This window comes from Schistocerca cancellata, chromosome 9 (genome assembly GCF_023864275.1).
Source record: "Schistocerca cancellata isolate TAMUIC-IGC-003103 chromosome 9, iqSchCanc2.1, whole genome shotgun sequence".
Lineage (NCBI taxonomy): Eukaryota > Metazoa > Arthropoda > Insecta > Orthoptera > Acrididae > Schistocerca > Schistocerca cancellata.
The window spans coordinates 14,758,242-14,782,024 of NC_064634.1; the positions used below are offsets into that span (position 1 = coordinate 14,758,242).

General features: G+C 44.3%; 1 protein-coding gene across 1 annotated transcript in view; it reads right to left on the reverse strand.

Moving 5' to 3' along the window:
- LOC126100703 (glucose dehydrogenase [FAD, quinone]-like) overlaps positions 1-23,783 on the reverse strand; it is a 159,176-nt gene that overhangs the window by 116,179 nt on the left and 19,214 nt on the right. The window contains exon 5 of the mRNA XM_049911319.1: positions 8,793-8,916. Coding sequence (XP_049767276.1) covers positions 8,793-8,916 — 124 coding nt within the window. The remainder of the gene's footprint in view (positions 1-8,792; positions 8,917-23,783) is intronic.

Consider the following 23,783-nt stretch of genomic DNA (forward strand, 5'->3'; position numbering starts at 1 on the left):
CATATTGCAACAAACGGTGTATTTCTATCGCTGCTGGTTTAGTTTTTATTGCCGTTTCAAATACACCGGTCATTTTTGAAACACCCTATATATATATATATATATATATATATATATATATATATATATATATATACTGCCATACCTTTATGATTCCCATAGAAGGGAGACGGTCGGAGACAGTTCAATGGAGGACGCCTCTATTTTCTGTCAGTGGGATATAAAAAAAAAAAGGTTCCAATGGCTGTAAGCACTATGGGACTTAACATCTGAGGTTATCAGTCCCCTAAACTTAGAACTACTTAAACCTAAATTAACCTCAGAACATCACACACATCCCTGCCCGAGGCAGGATTCGAACCTGCGACCGTAGCAGCAGCTCGGTCTCGGACTGAAGCGCCTAGAACCGCTCGGCCACTCCGGCCGGCCAGATGAGATCACTGGTGGACAGCGTTGATGGGGTGACGATGGACGAACCAGACCGTTTGTGTGTTGATGAAGTTTGAGAAACGATTACTTTCTTTTGGCAGAAAAGTTCTGCAGCAATTGACTACATTAATCGCAAGTACCTGATACGAGACGGAGTATCGTAAATGTACAGATTTTTAAGGTTTCTCTCTCGAATTATTTGCATTATACAGTGTAAAGAGAATAATACTGGAAAGATCTTGTTTGCGGTTACCTCTGTGTGATTATACATTCGCTACGACTTGTGCATAATCACTGAGTCTCCGTCACAGTAAACTCTCTTAGCGAAGCGAAGGGGAAACTACGTCTTCTGCTTGAGCATCGTGCAGACTCTTTTCTTGCGATTGCCTCACCACAAGATTGCGCTGGTCGTTTACTCTCGAAGTAGTATCGAGGGGGAGACTGCAGAAATATGCTAAGACTCTTTAGACTCTCTAATGTGCGAACCGACTGAAAAGGTTTGTATCGTTTGTAGATTTGGTCACATCGATAAAAACCAAGGGTGTAAGTGCTTCAAATAAGATAATAAAGATATCGAATACGCAGAAACACGAATAATACGAACAAAAGGCTGCTTGGGGTGTTTTCGTGATTATGATAAATATTATATACTCTCTGGGATGATAAGCGTGTAATTTTGAGACAGGAAACACTGGAACTGATTTTCCTCACGGCGGAACCATGAGTTAAATGAACAGTAAAATGAACTTGTACGTATTGTGTTAGTCTGCACTGTCAAAAGTAAACTTTTTTTTCACTCTTTACTATATCGCCCGCGCCTGCTTTCAATTTGTTCACAAACTTCCACGTGCTCTTTGCAGTCTCTGGTGTGGTACACAACCACTTCAAACTATGAACCTCTCAGTACCTAAAAATAACAGTGAGTATATACAAACTAAACATGTCTCAAATGAACAATGGGATTGCTACAATGCAGTGAATCGCCGTACTGTACTCACGCGTCACGAGGCCTATTTGCAGTGAATTTACAAAGACCGTTACGTTTTTTTACTGGCAGTTACACGAAATAATGAGGCGGATTAATCATAATATCGTTTCGTGCAGTGTAAGTCGTGTACTGTTCAGATGAGAAAACTAAATGCAACAATGTGTTCTATCATCCGAAGGTAAGGGAAGTGACCCTTGGCTGATAGCTACCGCTTGTGCATGCAACACTATTTTGTGCGTTGTTAAGTTCAATTCTGATCATACGGTTCACTCTGAAACTACACCCCAGATCCAGCATTCTGAACAAAACTATCAGTGAAATAAGATTTAGTCTGTTGCAGCACTGAGAAGAAAAGCGTTTACTGGGACGCAGTCAGGACCATTGCAAGTGATGCAAATAATTTAGCGCTACATTTCCATTGGTTTCGTGTCCAGGCAATATGTTTGTGTTTCGAGGAACGCAGCATCACCACTTTCACTCGTTAATTACGAAAATTACACTTCGTTGCTGGTTTCCGAAATGAGACTGGCGGTGGAAGTCACGAATGTCGCCGCAGAGGCTGTCGGACTGGTTGTCGGGGGGGAGGGGGGGGGGGGGGGGGAGAGGGGGGCAGGGGGGCAGGGGGGCTCGCGAAATCCCGACACGCAATCTGCGCATCAGGCTGCCGGGTGGGCTTCCGAGATATTAAAACAATTTATCGAGAATCCAGCAGAGTTAACGTGATTAAGAATCGATATCACGAAAAACTGAAGAAACGTTAATCGGGAATTCCACGTCAACCATTATGCAGAGAAACTAGGGGCAACAAATGGAAACTAGACAGATGGACAAAAATTAATTAAACTGTTTATTATTTCGAAGATAATCACCATAACTATTAATACATTTATGCTACCGTTGAGACAAGATGGTCGATGACTTCGTGGAAAAATGTTTGCGGTTCCCTACGGAACCATGATTGTACCCAGGCTTGCAAATCGATGACCACACATTGCCAAGATTGTTTCGACTACGCTGCAGAAGTTTCGCAGGGAAACCGTTACATATCCTGCATACAGTAACGATCTCTCCATTTCCATAATTTTGGATCCCTGAAGAAACACATTCGTGGCCCTCGATTTGCCTAGGACGGAGCGGTGCACGCCTCGGTACAATAATGATTACGTAGGCAACCGCAAATAGTTTCCCATGAAGGCACTGACCGCCATGTCTCACAATGGGATAAATATATTAACAATTATACGGACTACTTTTGAAATAGTAAACAGTTTACTTACTTTTTTCCATCTGACTCGTATTCATTTGACTGTCCGTTGTACGACGGTTGGAACTTAAATAGCGCCAACTACTTATTCACAAACGATACAAAAGAGTTACATGTTTGCACCTGTTACCGTCCTTCAGAGTAGTCACCAGCGTTGTGTAGATCCCGTTGCCAGCGATGTGGGAGGCGTAGTATTCCGTTAGCAGAGCCTGTTCTGTTGATGGTGCGAATGGAGCGGTCCGCTGCCTGCCGAATCTCTGGAACAGTTCTGATGCGACTGCCACGAAGTGGTGCCTTCATCTTCGGAATCAAATCAAAGTCACAAGGACTTAAGTCCGGGGAGTATGGTGGATGGTACAGTACTTCCCAGTACCATCGACCGAGCAGAGCAGCCACAGCTTGCGCTGTGTGCGCCCGCGCATTGTCGTGCAAAATGATGGGTGGGTTGCCCGGAAAGTGTCGCCACTTCTTTCGCAAAGCTGGTCGCAGGTGATACTGCAAAAACGAACAGTAATACTGTGCATTGACGGTGTGCCGTGGAGGAACGTAATGATTTAGGAAAACACCATCACAGTCGTACACGAGAATCACCATAACTTTCACCATACTGGGGCTCTGACGCACTTTCGACTTCCGCGGCGACGCATATTGACGCCATTCGTTGAACTGGTGTTTCAGTTTTTGCGTCGTGGCATTCGCCTCAGACCTGTTCCAGAGATTCGGCAGGCAGTAGACCGCTCCATTCGCACCATCAACAGAACAGACTCTGCTAACAGTATACTACGCCTTCCACATCGCTGGCAACAGGTTCTACACAACGCTGGTGACTACTTTGAAGGACAGTACCAGGTGCAAACATGTAACTCTTTTGTATCGGTTGTGAATGGATAGTTACCACTATTTAATTTCCAACCTTCGTAGTTTCGTTCAGGTCTTCACTCATGTCTCTGTGTACTCACACTAGGCGTGATTTGGAGGGTACAGCGTTGATGTTAAACGAGACACTGTCGACACTTTTTCAATAGGAATTACAGTTGTGCTATAAAAAAACCGCTATTTTTCAGCGTAATATTGAACCATGTCCACAGTTATCGTCACCAGTTGGCATTAGACCTTCCTCCCTCCCTTCACTTGCGATTCACAACATGCAGCGGACCAAAGAGAAAGTGTCCGGGATTAACACAGACAGGTGTTTAATATTAAGCATGCATGCGCTTTAGTTTGCGAAGGACGTCTCCATATGCGTTCACAACTATGACACGTGGGTGCAACAGTACGGTGTCTCGGCATTTAACAGAATTGATTCCCTCTGTGAGTGAGCGCCGAACGTATCGTGAATACCAAATGACGGGCGTGGCGGTGACACAAGTGTTCGTGTACCTTTCGGTCAGTACAGTCACGCTGCACGCAGCGTAACTGCGAATTGTTGAAGAGAATACCGTGTGGTTCCCAGCTTGGTTCAAGGAATGTGAGATCCATGTTATTCACGTATACACAGACTGTTCAAAGAATGCAGGCGTGAACGAAACAAGATATCCTACTTTCAGTCATCAGCTTCACATGCCACAAAAATTTCAGTTCCCAGCAAACATCTCGATTTACCTCACTGAGACAATACAATTTTCAAAGCGACTCAGCGTTGCACTAGCCTGACGTACTCATTCTTCCTGATTCTCTCAGACTCAAAGATTGTAACCCAAGTGCCATCTAGGAGTAACATCTTCTCATAATTCGATATACGTGGTACGAATACCCGCGAACTCAAAAGCAAATTACTTCTTGTGGATTAAAGCCCATTGGGAGGTCAAAGGAAGTGGAAAAGCAGACGACTTGCTAAACAAGCTGTGCGGAACGAAACGCACTAGACAGAATGTAGACTTTCATTCAAAAAAGAGCGCTCGAGACCAAGCAAGTCGAATGGTCTTATAGTTCGTGGAACAAAGGAAGTGAATGTGATCAAATCTAGCCACAAATTCTGAACCGACTTGTGTCGTGGTTCATTAAAGGCCGCCTAAAAACACTCTCTACGGAAAGCAAAATAAATCATCGATCATTTCGACTGCAGACAATTCACTTCCTTGCCTGCAATTGTTACGGACGTACCGAGACCCAGATCGCGTTCATTCCAGTACTCGAAATATCAAGAGTTCCTAACATGTTTCAACAACAACAACAAGATAACGTTCCCAACGTCAGTCAAGCCTCTCTTATTTGCATCCAAAATAAACATCTACAAAATTGTAATTAATGTTTCGTGTTCCCGAAGCATCAAGAAGCAACTATCGATGGTACACTACGACGGACATTAACTAAACCAAGAAAATGCATAGATTATTCAATGTGCAGTCACATTTAACGTGACCACTTGCCAAAAGCGTGAATAGCCAACCACCTTTTGCTGCGTTAACCGCTGCGAGACGTGCGAGAGGAGTGACAGCGAGCTTCTGGAAGGTGCAGGCAGGGATGTGGAGGAGACATGCAGACTGTAGTACCGCCAACAGCTGCGCTAGGGTTCTAGGTTTAGAATTGACGTTGCGAATAGCCGGTTGAGGTGGTCCCTCAGATTCTATATTGGCTTTAAATGCAGGAGATTTGGTGGTGAGGAGAGTACGGAAACTCGTGCTGGTGCTCTTCTAAACACGGACGTACCGTGGATGCTGTGTGACAGGTTGCCATCAATAAACAGACTGCATGTACGTGTGTTGACCCATTGTGCCTTCCATAATGACGAGATGACCCAGGCAGCGCCACGAAAACCTTCCAAAGACCGTAACGCTCAGACAGTTGTTGCAAGGTGTTTGCTTTCACACGTTTCACGCCGTACACTGCAACGGCCATCCCTCCGATGGAGCACAAAACGTGATTCATTTGGAAAGGCGACGTCTCGCCTCTCAGTGGACGTGCAGTTGCGGCGCTGGCGTGCAAATGCCAGTCTTCGTGGCGGATGCACAGCAGGCAGGTTGGTTCTAGGACGAGGCACGCGCCGTCTGCGGAGGCCCGTACACAGCAACGTTCGTTCAGGAGACACCGTTGGCAGACCCTTGTTTCGTCTGGGCGGTCAGCTGCTCAGTAGTTGCACCTCTGTTCACCCGTGCAGATCCCTGCAGCCGTCGTTGACCTCTGTCATCAATGGCCGCTGGTGCACCGTAGTTGCCTCGGTGCCATCTTTCTGCACACGGTCTACGTTAACCAAAGGGGGATGCGAACAGGTTACATACTCAGCCGTTTCGGAAATGGTTCCACCCCTGCCCCAAATGCCAATGATCGTGCGCTTTTGGACGTCAGATAAATCGCTGTGTTTCCGCAGTACGATGACTGCTCGGTATTCCGCGTCCCCCGACGCTCTTTATACAGGGTGTTTCAAAAATGACCGGTATATTTGAAACGGCAATACAAACTAAAGGAGCAGCGATAGAAATACACCGTTTGTTGCAATATGTTTGGGACAACAGTACATTTTCAGGCAGACAAACTTTCGAAATAACAGTAGTTACAATTTTCAACAACAGATGGCGCTGCGGTCTGGGAAACTCTATAGTACGATATTTTCCACATATCCACCATGCGTAGCAATAATATGGCGTAGTCTCTGAATGAAATTACCCGAAACCTTTGACAACGTGTCTGGCGGAATGGCTTCACATGCAGATGAGATGTACTGCTTCAGCTGTTCAATTGTTTCTGGATTCTGGCGGTACACCTGGTCTTTCAAGTGTCCCCACAGAAAGAAGTCACAGGGGTTCATGTCTGGCGAATAGGGACGCCAATCCACGCCGCCTCCTGTATGTTTCGGATAGCCCAAAGCAATCACACGATCATCGAAATATTCATTCAGGAAATTAAAGACGTCGGCCGTACGATGTGGCCGGGCACCATCTTGCATAAACCACGAGGTGTTCGCAGTGTCGTCTAAGGCAGTTTGTACCGCCACAAATTCACGAAGAATGTCCAGATAGCGTGATGCAGTAATCGTTTCGGATCTGTAAAAATGGGCCAATGATTCCTTTGGAAGAGATGGCGGCCCAGACCAGTACTTTTTGAGGATGCAGGGACGATGGGACTGCAACATGGGGCTTTTCGGTTCCCCATATGCGCCAGTTCTGTTTATTGACGAAGCCGTCCAGGTAAAAATAAGCTTCGTCAGTAAACCAAATGCTGCCCACATGCATATCGCCGTCATCAATCCTGTGCACTATATCGTTAGCGAATGTCTCTCGTGCAGCAATGGTAGTGGCGCTGAGGGGTTGCCGCGTTTGAATTTTGTATGGATAGAGGTGTAAACTCTGGCGCACGAGACGATACGTGGACGTCGGCGTCATTTGGACAGCAGCTGCAACACGGCGAACGGAAACCCGAGGCCGCTGTTGGATCAGCTGCTGCACTAGCTGCGCGTTGCCCTCTGTGGTTGCCGTACGCGGTCGCCCTACCTTTCCGGCACGTTCATCCGTCACGTTCCCAGTCCGTTGAAATTTTTCAAACAGATCCTTTATTGTATCGCTTTTCGGTTCTTTGGTTACATTAAACCTCCGTTGAAAACTTCGTCTTGTTGCAACAACACTGTGTTCTAGGCGGTGGAATTTCAACACCACAAAAATCCTCTGTTCTGAGGAATAAACCATGTTGTCCACAGTACACTTGCACGTTGTGAACAGCACACGCTTACAGCAGAAAGACGACGTACAGAATGGCGTACCCACAGACTGCATTGTCTTCTATATCTTTCACATCACTTGGAGCGACATCTGTTGTTGAAAATCGTAACTACTGTAAATTCGAAAGTTTGTCCGCCTGAAAATGTACTGTTGTCCCAAGCATATTGCAACAAACGGTGTATTTCTATCGCTGCTCGTTTAGTTTTTATTGCCGTTTCAAATATACCGGTCATTTTTGAAACACCCTGTACATCCTCCATTGCTAATGCTGTCAGCTGCAGTGTGTGGCCGTGGTGACATTAGTGTGACTGGGCCGTGTATGGCTCTGAGCACTATGGGACTTAACTGCTGTGGTCATCAGTCCCCTGCAACTTAGAGCTATTTAAACCTAACTAACCTAAGGACATCACAAACACCCATGCTCGGGGCAGGATTCGAACCTGCGACCGCAGCTGTCGCGCGGTGCCAGACTGTAGTGCCTAGAACCGCTCGGCCACTCCGGCCGGCCTGGGCCGTGTATTTGTAATGTTTTTGTTATAAATTGAGTTAGTTAAATGGTGTGTAACGGAGGTCAAACAAACTCATTAAAGAAAAAGTCGTACTCTTGTGACCACACTTTCATCGCGAGTCCGCCGCTCGTGGTCTCGCGGTAGCGTTCTCGCTTCCCGAGCACGGGGTCCCGGGTTCGATTCCCGGCGGGGTCAGGGATTTTCACCTGCCTCGAGATGACTGGGTGTTTGTGTTGTCCTCATCATTTCATCATCATCCAGGAAAGTGGCGAAATTGGACTGAGCGAAGTTTGGGTAATTGTACGGGCGCTGATAACCGCGCAGTTGAGCGCCCCACAAACCAAACATCATTATCATCACTTTCATCGCGTGTCAGTGTTGTTTCCGCACTGAAGTAAGTGTTGGTGATGCTGTTTGGCTGACCTAACGAAAGGATGAGAGATCTCTCTTCGAGGCCATCAGGCTTGCCGTCAGTGGGATTCGTAGCGCTTCTGGACAGTAGGAGGACCTGAAGGCGGGTGGTTTCAGCTAGCCTCGGGGCCCGTACGCCGTTTATTCCGTGAAGGAATAGGCTCGTAACAATTACGTTAGCGCCGCGACACGAGAGTTGTCCCGATAGCCGCCGTCTCTGGCCATCCTGATTTAGGTTTTCCGTGATTTCCCTAAATCGCTTCAGGCAAATGCCGGGATGGTTCCTTTGAAAGGGCACGGCCGATTTCCTTCCCCATCTTTCCCTCACCCGAGCTTGCGCTCCGTCTCTAATGACCTCGTTGTCGACGGGACGTTAAACACTAATTTCCTCCTCCTCCTCCTCCGATAGCCGCGTTCGGAGTCCGCCCCTGATTTCTACGTTTGCGCCGGCTCGCGCGGTGACGCAAAGCGGCGCGCGCCCTTGCGTGCGTCACGCCAGCGTGCGGCCGCGTAGCGTGTGGCGCGTGGCGCGTGCGTACCAAGCGGCGCGGGGCGAAAGCGTCTGGCAGACGGAGAGGGCAGGGGCAGAGGCAGAGGAAGAGGCACGCGCAGACATCCGCCGCACCTGTTGCGCATCCCGCGCCGGCAGGGCCTGCAGGTGGACTGCGGAGAGGAGAACAAACAGGGCCACAGCCGCGAAAACACCGACACATGCTGCGGGCGGCGTTTACATAACGTGGCGGGTGTCTCAGGGGGGGCTGTGAGATGACGGTCTGCTGTGACGCTGTACCAAATCTTTCAGTTGCTGATACCATGACTGGCCCTCTCAGGCAGTATTTGCGTCCATGGCGAATTTTCTTTTATTGGCATCAGGCCGTCGTCCAAGGCGTATACAGGGTGGCCCATTGATAGTGACCGGGCCAAATATTCCACGAAATAAGCATCAAACGAAAAAACTACAAAGAGAGAAACTAGTCTAGCTTGGAGGAAACCAGATGGCGCTACGATTGGCCCGCTAGATGGCGTTGCCATAGGTCAAACTGCGTTTCTTTTAAAAATAGGAACCCCCATTATTTTTTACATATTCGTGTAGTACGTAAAGAAATATGAATATTTTAGTTGGACCACTTTTTTCGCTTTGTGATAGATGGCACTGTAATAGTCACAAACGTATAAGTAAGTGAACTCAGGTAACATTCCGCCAGCGCGGACGGTATTTGCTTCGAAATACATTACCCGTGTTAAAATCGACATTTATCAATTGCGGAAGAGGTCGGTATCGTGTTGATGTAGGGCTATTGTGATCAAAATGCCAAACTGGGGTGTGCTACGTATGCTGATAGGTATCCTGGACGATATCATCCAAGTGCCCGGACCGTTCGCCGAATAGTTTCGATATTTAAGGAAACAGGTGTTCAATCACATGTGAAACGTCAACTACGACCTGCAACAAAAGATGATGCCCAAGTAGGTGTTTTAGCTACTGTCGCCGCTAATTCGCACATCAGTAGCAGACAAATTGCGCGAGAATCGGCAATCTCAGAAACGTCGGTGTTGAGAATGCTACATCAACATCGACTGCACCAGTACCATATTTCTATGCACCAGGAATTGCATGGCGACGACTTTGAACGTCGTATACAGTTCTGCCATTGGGCACAAGAGAAATTACAGGACGATGACAGATTTTATGCACGCGTTCTATTTACCGACGGAGCGTCATTCACCAACAGCGATAACGTAAACCGGCATAATATCCACTATTGGGCAACGGAAAATCAACGATGCCTGCGACAAGTGGAACATCAGCGACCTTTGCGGGTTAATGGATTGTGCGGCATTGTGGGAGGAAGTATAATTGGCCCCCATTTTATCGATGACAATCTAAATGGTGCAATGTATGCTGCTTTCCTGCGTAATTTTCCACCGATGTTACTACAAGATGTTTCACTGCATCACTTTCACCGGATGTGACGTCCCCGGATTTGTTTTTGTGGGGAAAGTTGAAGGATATTTGCGATCGTGATCCACCGACAACGCTTGATAACATGCGTCAGCGCATTGTCAATGCATGTGCGAACATTACGGAAGGCGAACTACTCGCTGTTGAGAGGAATGTCATTACACGTATTGCCAAATACATTGAAGTTGGCGGACATAATTTTGAGCATTCATTGCATTAATGTGGTATTTACAGGTAACCACGCTGTATCAGCATGCGTTCTCAGGAATGATAAGTTCACAAAGGTACATGTATCACATTGGAACAACCGAAATAAAATGTTCAAACGTACCTACGTTCTGTATTTTATTTTAAAAAACCTACCGGTTAGCAACTGTGTAAGGTTGTAACTTTAATTTGGTATGCTGAATTGTAATATTGTTACTTTAATTTTGGTATACTGAAATCGGTGCTAATTGACAATGAAAGTGGGTTAAAAGCCGTGATCTGTCTGGGGACGTTAACCGTGGATTACTGGGCAACTGTTTCATCAGATATTTAGTTTAGGTTTACCAAGCAGACTAACATTAATGATAATCTTTTAATAGTCATACAAAACCGGTAATATATATATATATAAAGGATAATTTAAATAAAAAGAAAGAAATCAGTTTATATTTGGAAATTTATTTTAAGATTGTTCATTGAAATTTCAGCGTATTATACGTGAGTTATAACTGAGCTGGTGCCTTATTTACAATTAAAAAAAAAGTGTGAGATTGTAATTTTACGGAACACATAAAATATGGACCCAAGATTGGGAGACTGGATACAACACTGCATTCATAAAATAACACACGAAGAACATTGAAACATAAGCAAGAAGAAATTAACCACAACCAACAGATTCAGTTTTTACCCAAAGAAATTACGTTCATACCACAATCCTGTCCGTCATGTAATTACCACACACTGGTATACTAAATTCATATTAACTCTTTGTGAAATCTTCGCAAAAAGAATAGCTGAGGGCTACTTTGATGATTACACCACATGCTTCACGTGGTCAGCTTGGTTTACACAAAGCGTACAACTCCACAATAATTTTGATAATTAAAATACATTAGATCGAAAAGCAATTGACAAAAGAAAAACCTTGAACTGGTTACTAACGTCTTACTATTAACCTGATGGGTCAAACAGTTATATAAGCACGTGGTAGTGGTCTCGCAAAGTACACCCCACGTGGGCTGAACATAAAGAAAAGTTGCTATATTGAAAATATAGTCAAGACGAGACGTTATAATCACACAAGCATTCGCATTTAAGATTGATGAACTTAGAGTTACTGATCAACACGTGGTTCCACTTTACTCACAAAGTAGTAACAAAGCAACTACCGCAAAATAATCTGAATTTAACACGAGAATTACACTCCGCTGCACTTTAAGATAGCATTAGATATTTTAGAGCTAAATCTGAAATCAAGGTGATTAAATTTTCAGTTAGGCTGGACTTAAGAAATCCATTGTCCTACGGACTTAACAGACACGCGCTTAGCCGGAGATCTTACCACTTCAGACGCTCGCCACGGCCACACTGCAACTGCCCTACTGCCGAGCGTGCTTCCTGAGGGTGGCTCACAAAGACCAACGGAAGTGGCCAGAGGGGCAGCTTCCTATACCAACATGACAACGGACGGACAGGACCATACTAAGGATAGAAACCTCTTTGCTTTTAGGAAGCGTAGCTACCTGTTCCGACGTTGGTCCTACTGTTCTCTAGCAGACCGCCTTGTCTGCTACCCTCAAGCATGCAACTAGAAATACATATGCTCATTCATCCTCTCACACAAAAGGGAAGGGGGATGACAGTATCTTATCATATACAGTAGATAAAAGAAAGCGGATGTAGGTTCCGTATGAGACTGTGTGACATGAATTACATATAAGAATTACATATAAACTGTGCTTTAAAGTGTAGTAGTGTGAGAGATCGTTCTTGTTTATGTGTAAAAGTAACACGTTCCACTGCTCAGTCTCCTCCCAGATAGTCAGAAACGCCACAGTACATTTAGAAGAGGAATTTATTCCATAAATGGCAACAGATTTAAGAAATTAAACATGAAAGGAATCCAACAGAGACCTTTCAACTGTTCGTCTAAAATTGTGAGACATATGTTTGTGACTATTACAGCGCCATCTATCACAAAGCGAAAAAAGTGATCCAACTAAAACATTCATATTTCTGTACGTACTACACGAATATGTAATAAAAAATGGGGGTTCCTATTTAAAAAAAAACGCAGTTGATATCCGTTTGAGTTATGGCAGTGCCATCTAGTGGGCCAACCATAGCGCCATCTGGTTTCCCCCTTCAAGGTCGACAAGTTTCGTTCTTTGTAGTTTTTTCGTTTGACGCTTATTTCGTGAGATATTTGGCCCGGTCACGATCAATGGACCACCCTGTATATGTCGCTGACGTTTCGTCTGGAAATGCTACAGAAGTCTGATGATACATCCAGCATTAGGAGTCTATACGTTCGGTACAGAAACGTACCTTGGACCACGCACTAATGCCTGTAAAACGAAAACGAAATTCACCAAGGACGTCTGACCTGCTGTCTATCCTTTCTAGTCTGAAACGGTGGGGTATACTCGACGTGGTTCCTGCTGCTCACCGATTTCGGAAAAGTAACGCCGGGACCTCACTACGCCTGTATTTTGCTGATCCTTAATTGACATCCTTCGCGGTGATCGGGCGTGGGTAAGAGATGGTTAAAAGAGAGAACACGATTGTTACGAAACGTGCCCGTGTTGCCTAAAACGAAAACGCGTGTCTGGTCCCTGTACGACTACAAAGTTCTTTGATTTTAGGTCAAAGAGGTTGGTTTGAAAAAGTAACAGTTTATACTATTTACTTAGTGTTCGTAACTAACAAACCGAACCACGCTCGTATCAGCAGTTAAATTTAACTCCAATTTCACACTGAAGTTTGCTATACCAGTATTGCTTTTCCAAATTAAACAACCACTTTTTAACATTTCATCGTACCCTTAATGATATTTCAAATAATATTATACCCACCAACGGGTTGAAGTCACTATGCCCAGATTAAACGCACTGGTGCCGAATCGTAGTGCAGGTACAATTTCTGCCAGTAATGAGAGATATTACACGTACAGCTCATTTCTGTGATAAAATTTAATAATGTAAAACATAATGCGAATCATAACAGAACTGAAAAGGCATAAATGCAGACATATTTGGTTTGATTAGTAAGAAGCTAGTTAATTTAGACAAATAAAACGATCGCCAGTCCACAGTAGACAGCTTTAATGTTTGAACAGTCGAGTGTATTCACATAAATTAACGTTCTCTGACAATTTACATTTACAAGAAAAATTAATTTATCAGATGTTTAAAATTGTTCTGCTAGTAACATATCAGTGCCGACAGCTGAGACATGGGCGCTCATCTAATAATTTGGGGTACGAAGTAGTAAGGTAATACTGGACTGTAATACGGTGACAGCCAGTCGATGTATGACACTGAAAACGACTCAAAACACACAGACTTCTGTACTGTACGGAACACGCTAGGAATAATAGTCCTTAATGTTTATTGTAATGGAAATTACGAACGACTTCGGAGTACTGCACACCAGTCTGAAATGACAACTATAAATACAAGAAAAATAAAAAAAATTATGAAAACATGGTACGTCCTTTGTGACTATTGCAACGTTCATCGAAATGGGATATATAGGATGAACCCGAACTCCATCGACAAAGTTTCAGAGCTGACTGTGTGGACCAACCAAGGAAAAAATGTCAAGTGGACGTGGACTATAAATGCTTACCTGAAGAGCTACGAGTACTTGCCCATCTTCGTTACTGTGAAACTCATGTGTTCCACTGAACAAATGCACATAGCTCTTAGGGTATGCATGTTTACTAGACTTTTTTTTTCTTCATTTGGCCCATACTAACACGTTTGAGAGTTTGTCAGCGGAGTCCTCGTTCACCTTGTGTATTTTTGAAATTAAAGAAAGCAATTTCCTAGATCCCGTCAACGTGCGACACCCTAGTACTTAAATGCAACGGAGCCGTAAGAGGAGCTCCGTGTGATGAGTCGGTCTTGGTGAATACTACAGAGTCAGGGCGATTTCGGTGGGTAACTTCCCTCTCTTGAACCCTGTCTTACAAAATCCTGGACAGTTCTCAATGATTTATTTACTATCAAAAACAGTCTTGATCACAATTTATTTATTGCGGTGACCGGTTTCGACCACTACTGTGGTCATCTTCAGACCAATGAGTAAGAACGTCCTTCTGGTGGTAAATCAGTACTGATTTCTGTCACCTTAATAAATAAATTGTGATCAAGACTGTTTTTGATATTAAATATTTGTAACACATTGATCATTGTTCACTCCCACAATGTATTCAGAAGTAAGTCTCAATGAAATCTATCATCATTGGGCTCTGACCTTCCTTCAAATGTAAGTGATGTAGCATTGTCATAGTAAGACCTATTGAAGGGCCACTTGTGTGTGTCAGCGTCTGGCTATGACTGTGACCGGGAACTCGGATTTTGCCTGCAGCCTGCAGCGCCCAGCAAGTTAACGGAATAGACAATATGACAGGTTGACAGCAGTGGTGCGCAATTCGTCACGGGTCTCTTCAGTCTCAGCGAGACTGCCATGATCAACTAAATTCTGAGAACACGTCTTTCGTGAGGTTTCAAGTGACGTATCAAACACGGCAAATTGTCTAATGAGTGTGACTGTAAAATTAGAGAGACTCAGGCGTGACCAGAGTTCTTCGTTCGCGCTGTTAGTGAAAGGCGCAGAGTGATGAGGGGCTGAGGGGGAGGGGGGGGGGGGGGGAAGACACTTGGAATTACAGTGACTGGACCTAGTTCCGACACCAACATTCGAGTCAGTGCGGTAAATGATTTGAAAGGTCTTGGACACAGGCTTGTTACAAGTGAGTTACACTTAGTTGCTTACAGCATTCGCACCTTTGCGGATGATTAGTGTTCCGTCGTTCTTACCTAGACGATAATGAGCATTCACTTGACTACTGGGGAAAAATACCGCAGATGTTAACACCAAGTTGTTCTCTCTGGAGGCAAATTTGTATCTCATTCATACTGGCCAGTCACGAGGAAGCAGTCCAACACGTAACGGGGCCCACAAGTAAACATGTGGAAGGTGCTAACAGTCTGTCCAAACACGGCGAGTATAACAGTCCGTCCCTTGTACGTGACGCAGCGTAAGAATGGCCAGTTCATTGGTTAGGCATATGCGCCAGTATAGGTGATTTCGACTGTATGCGAGACTTAGAATAGTTACACATTTATCTCATAACCTGAAACATTTTTTCTGTTTCACATCTGTCCATTTCCTTCTTTCACTTCCACATGCCTCGTCCTCCTTACCACCACCTTTACATTGCGGAGTCGTTTATTCCTGTAGTGTACTGAAGTTATTCTTTGTGCTGGAAGCTGCATACTCTATCAAACTCTTTCACTACTTACGTGCCCTTTACCCTTTTCCTCATTATCATTTCTCTTTTTCCTCCGTGATCGATCACTTGTTTACATTAGACCTTCCGCTTCCGACTTTTCCGTACAAATTTTGAGACACAGGCATACTCTACGTACAAGTCGTATGTCTTCCTTCGATCTCATGTACAGCAGTGATCCGTCGTGACGCTGCAGTAATGTAACGATGTGTCTGCAAGCGCCTTGCAGTGTGGCCGGAGTTGTAGAACTGCTGTAGACTAGCATAAGTTAGCGTAGACTACGGTAATTTTCCTAGTAGCTTTGGTCAGTTAAGATCATAACCGCGTTACCTGTACGTTACGTGTGTTGCTTACCTCTGGGTCTTACCTCATTTCGATTGCTTTGTTCGCGTATGCGATCAGCATCTTACTAGATTCCCCTAGAAACCGGAGGCGGTGAACGGTCTAGAAACTGTTCTACGTAGTTATGCTCCTGTCTGTTACTTAAGAATAAACATTATTTATAGTAAAAGTGCAGTTGTCAATGTGTAATCTAATGAAGAGACCGCCAACTCTACGATTGCCCGTTCTCTTTTGGAGTACCATTGCGCGGTGTGGGATCCTTACCAGACGGGATTAAGGGGGAGCATTGAGAAAGTTCAAAGAATTGCTGCACATTTTGTGTTATCGAGACTCAGAAGACGGAATGTCACGGACACGATACAGGATTTGGGGTGAAAATCATTAAAACAAACTCGTTTTCGTTGCAGTGGGATATTCTCACGAAATTTCAATCACCAAGTTTCTCCTCCGAAAGAAAAATATTTTGTGGACTCAGCCTACATAAGGAGAAACGATCACCATATTAAAGTATGGTAAATAAGAGCTCGCACGGAAAGATACAGGTGTTCTTTCCGCTCCATGTTCGAGAGTGGAATAACAGAGAATTAGTGTGAACGTGGTTCGATCAACTCTCTGCCAGGCACTAGAGTGTGATTTGCAGAGCAGTTATGTAGATGCAGACGTAACTCAGGTTTTATTCGAAAATTGTTGTCTGGTAACGTGAAACAGTGTGTTGTTCTTGTAAAAATAATCATATAGCGCTAGAAAATGCAATTTTCTCAACAAAAAGATAAAATAAGAAAACAAAGCCGCAAAAGAGAAGTACATCGAATATCGCTTAAATATTTCGTCGAAGACATGTACAAAATGTTTGTGTTATTCTACAACTTTCGTTGTTGTTGTTGTGGTCTTCAGTCCTGAGACTGGTTTGATGCAGCTCTCCATGCTACTCTATCCTGTGCAAGCTTCTTCATCTCCCAGTACCTACTGCAACCTACATCCTTCTGAATCTGCTTAGTGTATTCATCTCTTGGTCTCCCTCTACGATTTTTACCCTCCACACTGCCCTCCAATGCTAAATTTGTGATCCCTTGATGCCTCAAAACATGTCCTACCAACCGATCCCTTCTTCTAGTCAAGTTGTGCCACAAACTTCTCTTCTCCCCAATCCTATTCAAAACCTCCTCATTAGTTATGTGATCTACCCACCTTATCTTCAGCATTCTTCTGTAGCACCACATTTCGAAAGCTTCTATTCTCTTCTTGTCCAAACTAGTTATCTTCCATGTTTCACTTCCATACATGGCTACACTCCATACAAATACTTTAAGAAAACGACTTCCTGACACTTAAATCTATACTCGATGTTAACAAATTCCTCTTCTTGAGAAACGCTTTCCTTGCCATTGCCAGTCTACATTTTATATCCTCTCTACTTCGACCATCATCGGTTATTTTACTCCCTAAATAGCAAAACTCCTTTACTACTTTAAGTGTCTCATTTCCTAATCTAATTCCCTCAGCATCACCCGACTTAATTTGACTACATTCCATTATCCTCGTTTTGCTTTTGTTGATGTTCATCTTATATCCTCCCTTCAAGACACTGTCCATTCCGTTCAACTGCTCTTCCAAGTCCTTCGCTGTCTCTGACAGAATTACAATGTCATCGGCGAACCTCAAAGTTTTTACTTCTTCTCCATGAATTTTAATACCTATTCCGAATTTTTCTTTTGTTTCCTTTACTGCTTGCTCAATATACAGATTGAATAACATCGGGGAGAGGCTACAACCCTGTCTTACTCCTTTCCCAACCACTGCTTCCCTTTCATGCCCCTCGACTCTTATAACTGCCATCTGGTTTCTGTACAAATTGTAAATAGCCTTTCGCTCCCTGTATTTTACCCCTGCCACCTTCAGAATTTGAAAGAGAGTATTCCAGTTAACATTGTCAAAAGCTTTCTCTAAGTCTACAAATGCTAGAAACGTAGGTTTGCCTTTTCTTAATCTTTCTTCTAAGATAAGTCGTAAGGTCAGTATTGCCTCACGTGTTCCAACATTTCTACGGAATCCAAACTGATCTTCCCCGAGGTCGGCTTCTACCAGTTTTTCCATTCGTCTGTGAAGAATTCGCGTTAGTATTTTGCAGCTGTGACTTATTAAACTGATAGTTCGGTAATTTTCACATCTGTCAACACCTGCTTTCTTTGGGATTGGAATTATTATATTCTTCTTGAAGTCTGAGGGTATTTCGCCTGTCTCATACATCGTTCTCACCAGATGGTAGAGTTTTGTCATGACTGGCTCTCCCGAGGCCATCAGTAGTTCAAATGGAATGTTGTCTACTCCCGGGGCCTTGTTTCGACTCAGGTCTTTCAGTGCTCTGTCAAACTCTTCACGCAGTATCGTATCTCCCATTTCGTCTTCATCTACATCCTCTTCCATTTCCATAATATTGTCCTCAAGTACATCGCCCTTGTATAGACCCTCTATATACTCCTTCAACCTTTCTGCCTTCCCTTCTTTGCTTAGAACTGGGTTTCCATCTGAGCTCTTGATATTCATACAAGTGGTTCTCTTCTCTCCAAAGGTCTCTTTAATTTTCCTGTAGGCAGTATCTATCTTACCCCTAGTGAGACAAGCCTCTACATCCTTACATTTGTCCTCTAGCCATCCCTGCTTAGCCATTTTGCACTTCCTGTCGATCTCATTTTTGAGACGTTTGTATTCCTTTTTGCCTGCTTCATTTACTACATTTTTATATTTTCTCCTTTCATCAATTAAATTCAATATTTCTTCTGTTACCCATGGATTTCTGTTAGCCCTCGTCTTTTTACCTACTTGATCCTCTGCTGCCTTCACTACTTCATCCCTCAGAGCTACCCATTCTTCTTCTACTGTATTTCTTTCCCCCATTCCTGTCAATTGTTCCCTTATGCTCTCCCTGAAACTCTCTACAACCTCTGGTTCTTTCAGTTTATCCAGGTCCCATCTCCTTAAATACCCACCTTTTTGCAGTTTCTTCAGTTTCAATCTGCAGTTCATAACCAATAGATTGTGGTCAGAATCCACATCTGCCCCAGGAAATGTCTTACAATTTAAAACCTGGTTCCTAAATCTCTGTCTTACCATTATATAATCTATCTGATACCTCTTAGTATCTCCAGGATTCTTCCAGGTATACAACCTTCTTTTATGATTCTTGAACCAAGTGTTGGCTATGATTAAGTTATGCTCTGTGCAAAATTCTACAAGGCGGCTTCCTCTTTCATTCCTTCCCCCCCAATCCATATTCACCTACTATGTTTCCTTCTCTCCCTTTTCCTACTGACGAATTCCAGTCACCCATGACTATTAAATTTTCGTCTCCCTTCACTACCTGAATAATTTCTTTTATGTCGTCATACATTTCATCTATTTCTTCATCATCTGCAGAGGTAGTTGGCATATAAACTTGTACTACTGTAGTAGGCATGGGCTTTGTGTCTATCTTGGCCACAATAATGCGTTCACTATGCTGTTTGTAGTAGCTAACCCGCACTCCTATTTTTTTATTCATTATTAAACCTACTCCTGCATTACCCCTATTTGATTTTGTATTTATAACCCTGTAATCACCTGACCAAAAGTCTTGTTCCTCCTGCCACCGAACTTCACTAATTCCCACTATATCTAACTTTAACCTATCCATTTCCCTTTTTAAATTTTCTAACCTACCTGCCCGATTAAGGGATCTGACATTCCACGCTCCGATCCGCAGAACGCCAGTTTTCTTTCTCCTGATAACGACGTCCTCCTGAGTAGTCCCCGCCCGGAGATCCGAATGGGGGACTATTTTACCTCCGGAATATTTTACCCAAGAGGACGCCATCATCATTTAATCATACAGTAGAGCTGCATGTCCTCGGGAAAAATTACGACTGTAGTTTCCCCTTGCTTTCAGCCGTTCGCAGTACCAGCACAGCAAGGCCGTTTTGGTTAATGTTACAAGGCCAGATCAGTCAATCATCCAGACTGTTGCCCCTGCAACTACTGAAAAGGCTGCTGCCCCTCTTCAGGAACCACATGTTTGTCTGGCCTCTCAACAGATACCCCTCCGTTGTGGTTGCACCTACGGTACGGCCATCTGTATCGCTGAGGCACGCAAGCCTCCCCACCAACGGCAAGGTCCGTGGTTCATGGGGGGGACAACTTTCGTATCGATCAGTAATAATAGGAAAGTCTTGCCTTTGCTCGTGACGAAGAACTTTCTACTGAGTACAAAATAACGATAATAATTATATATATTAATAACTTGAATACAAATTATTAATACAGTAATACTTTGTATTCAAGTTATCACTATGGCTGTTTTCCTCCAAGAACCGACAGAATATTCCATAAATAATATCTTTCCATGTTCGTGCATGTAAACTGTACTTGCATCAAAAGTAATTGCTTTGGTTACATAAAAGCGCAGAAATTAAGCTGTCAACTAACTTTTGTTTCTTATAAAATGCGATTTATAATCTGTAAGGATATAAAATACACAGTGGACTAACACTGAATGATGTGCGGTTCAAATTACGTGCAAAACAACCAACCAACCAAACAAACAAACAAAAGAACAGAGAAGTCGTCGGCTCTCATTTTCTGTCGTACACATTCAGTTAAGTTTCTTTCCCTACCAGTTGTACCAATCCTGCCGGTAATCCCATTTACTACGTCATTTATATAGTGTACTAAAACTACCGAAACGTAGTTTTGGTAGAGCGCAACTCGTGTTGTGGCTGTCAACGCAGTGTACTGTTTAGTATTGAGACCCGGTTTGCGTCGTTCCATTAAATTCTACAAGAGCTATAAAATAACATCACGTTAACTTTGGTAGGCATTCAAGGTGGCAACAATTCGTTAAGTCGTGCGCCTTCACAGGATGCGTTGATGTTGTGAAACATGTCACAGCCGTTTGCGCAACAGAGCAACATTACCGGATGCAACCAAATCGCAAATCGCATCCTCCCCCCCCCCCCCCTCCCCGCCTCACTACTCTTTTTTGAGTGCGTGCTTGGCTACCACGGCACCCCGGTCTTTGCAAAATTACTTGTACTTCTGGTATCCCTTTCCCCACTGCCTCTCCGTTGGATTGTTTTTGTTAGTGCAGACCCTACTTGGACCTGGTTTATGACTTGGAACTCGAGTTTCCACTTCCGGCGTTTTCTACAACTTTCCAGTAAGTAAGCAGATGGTACCCATTATTGGGTTTGACGTTCCACCAATTTTCAAAATTCTCCAGAAGTGTGGATCATGCAGGGAAGGTGCATTTAATGCAGAGAGATACAATCCTAAAATGTTCCCTTCCCTGGCTACACCACGGGAGGAACACAGGGCCAAGCAGCAATCAGAGAAGTACTCCCCGCAATACTTGACTGACGGTGATTCCGTCTTCGCCACAACGCCCTTATTCTTTGTGGAGAACTTAGAAGACAAGTTCGGGAAAGTGGCAGCCGTCTCTCAAATGAAAAGTGGGTCAGTTTTGATCAAAATAACATCTCCTGCCCAGTCAAGGGCGCTGCTTGCTTGCAACAAGTTAGGTGACATACCGAAGACTGTCATTCCCAACAACAGGAAAAAATGTGGTACAACCTGCTTTTGGAACCTGTTGATAAGCTACGTGTGAACTTGGAGCGTGAGGTGTACACTTTGCCTGTCGTGTACATAGGAGGCCAAAGGACAATAGTGTCATTACCAGTGCCTTTATGAAAGCGAATCATTGCCTGAAAAGGTCAGGGTGATGGTATATGGATGTGATGTGAAACCGAATGTTCTCTCCCCCATCCCCCCCTCTTCCCCATGTGGTGCTTCAAATGTTTGAAATTCAGGCACATGCCTTTGTGCTGCATTTGGCTGAGCGCTGCACACAAACGATCCTTGTGTCCTTCTCCCCCATCTGGGTCAACTGTGGAATTGCCATTTTCCTTGTTCACCAGATTGCATTGTTTTCCAGAGAGAAGAAAACACAAAAATTTCGACAAATTGACTTATGAAGAGGCCAAGAAGAAGTACAAGTGGCTCCATCCAGCATGTCAAATGGTGTCATATGCTACAGCTACGACGACGTCGGCCCCTTTGGCGACGGTACTCCTGCACATTGCACCTCCTACAGTGGGCCCTCAGGGCTGTTCAACCCCCTAATGGTTGGGGGCTCCCTTCTTGCTGCTTCCACCACACCTAATTTGGGGTCGACAGCTTCCTACCTACCAGGGACATTGGTCCCCACCTCAAAGCCAGATACAAATCACCTCCCTCTGGCTCCTCTCGCCAGGAAGAGGTCCCTGAGGACACTTCCTTCAGAGGTTTCCATTAGTCTACAAATCGACACCAGCCAGTGGCTGAAGGAGTCACAGGCTGCTGGTTTCAGAGCTTCACAATCATCATCTTTGCCTGAAACTGAATTAGAGAAGCCCTCACAATCATCGAAATCCTCAAAGAAGAGAAAAGGAAAAAAACGTCCCTTTAAGAAGAATGACATTCTGGTGGCCCCACATCACCAGATCGCGCCTGTTCCACTCCTGTTACCGAGATGAAGATTTCAGCGGCCCTTGAAGCCTCAGTTCATACCACACAATGGAACCCAGAACTTATGTGTATTTAGGCCATAACCCCTCAACCAGTGGCAGAAGGTGTCTCCTTGGTCCCTTCATGGCTTCACAGTACATTGACAACATTATTCTCCAGTGTAACTGTAGTGGTTTATTCCACCACCTGTCTGAGCTATGACATCTATTAATCACTTCTTCTGCCTTCTGTATTGCCCTTCACGAGACTTGGTTTCCAGCAATGTGGACCCCAGCCCTGTGTGGATACTGGTGATATAAGAATCATGGTACCTCTGACAGGGTGTCTGGCAGTGTTTGCCTCTTAATATACCTTTGCGGGCTGTAGCTGTTTGGGTAAGGGCATTTAAAGACATTGCCATCTACAATGTTTACCTCCTTCCTGATGGGGAAGTGTCATAGAACATATTGTTTGCTGAACTTATCACCTTCGCCCACCTTCCCTAATCTTGGGTGATTTCAATGCCCATAACCCTTGTGGGATGGAACCACAATTACTGGCCATGGTAAGGACCTCAGATACTTACAGGCACAACTTGACTTTTGTCTCTTGAATGCTGGTGCCCCCACACACTTCAGTGTGGTACACAGAACTTTCTCAGCCATTGACCTTTCCATCTGCAACCCTTGTCTTCTCCCATCCATCCACTGGAGTGTCCACAATAACCTCTGTGGTAGTGACCACTTTCTGATCTTACTGTCCCTCCCTCAGCACCATTATGCCTCTGATTTTTGCCTCTGCTGTCGCCCTTCGCTCCCCACCACATGGAAACACCAATTAGGCAGTCCAGAATACAACTACAGCCATTCTTTCAGCAGCTGATTTAGTGATCCCCTTTTCCTTGGACCAACTTCAATGGAAGACAGTACCATGATGGTCGTCATAAATCACAGAGGCCACCAGAGATTGAAGGTGGGCTCTTCAACATCGTAAAGGGCACCCATCGATGGAGCGCCTTATTGCCTTTAAGTGGCTTTGTGTCTGGTCTGCCACCTCATAAAACAATGGAAGTGAGAATGCTGGGAACAATATGTTTCAACCAACAGACCATATACCTCTCCTTTGCAGGTTTTGGCAAAGAGTAAATGTCTCAAGGGATACCAGACTCCTGCCAGCATATCTGGGGCTATTTACACTGACAAA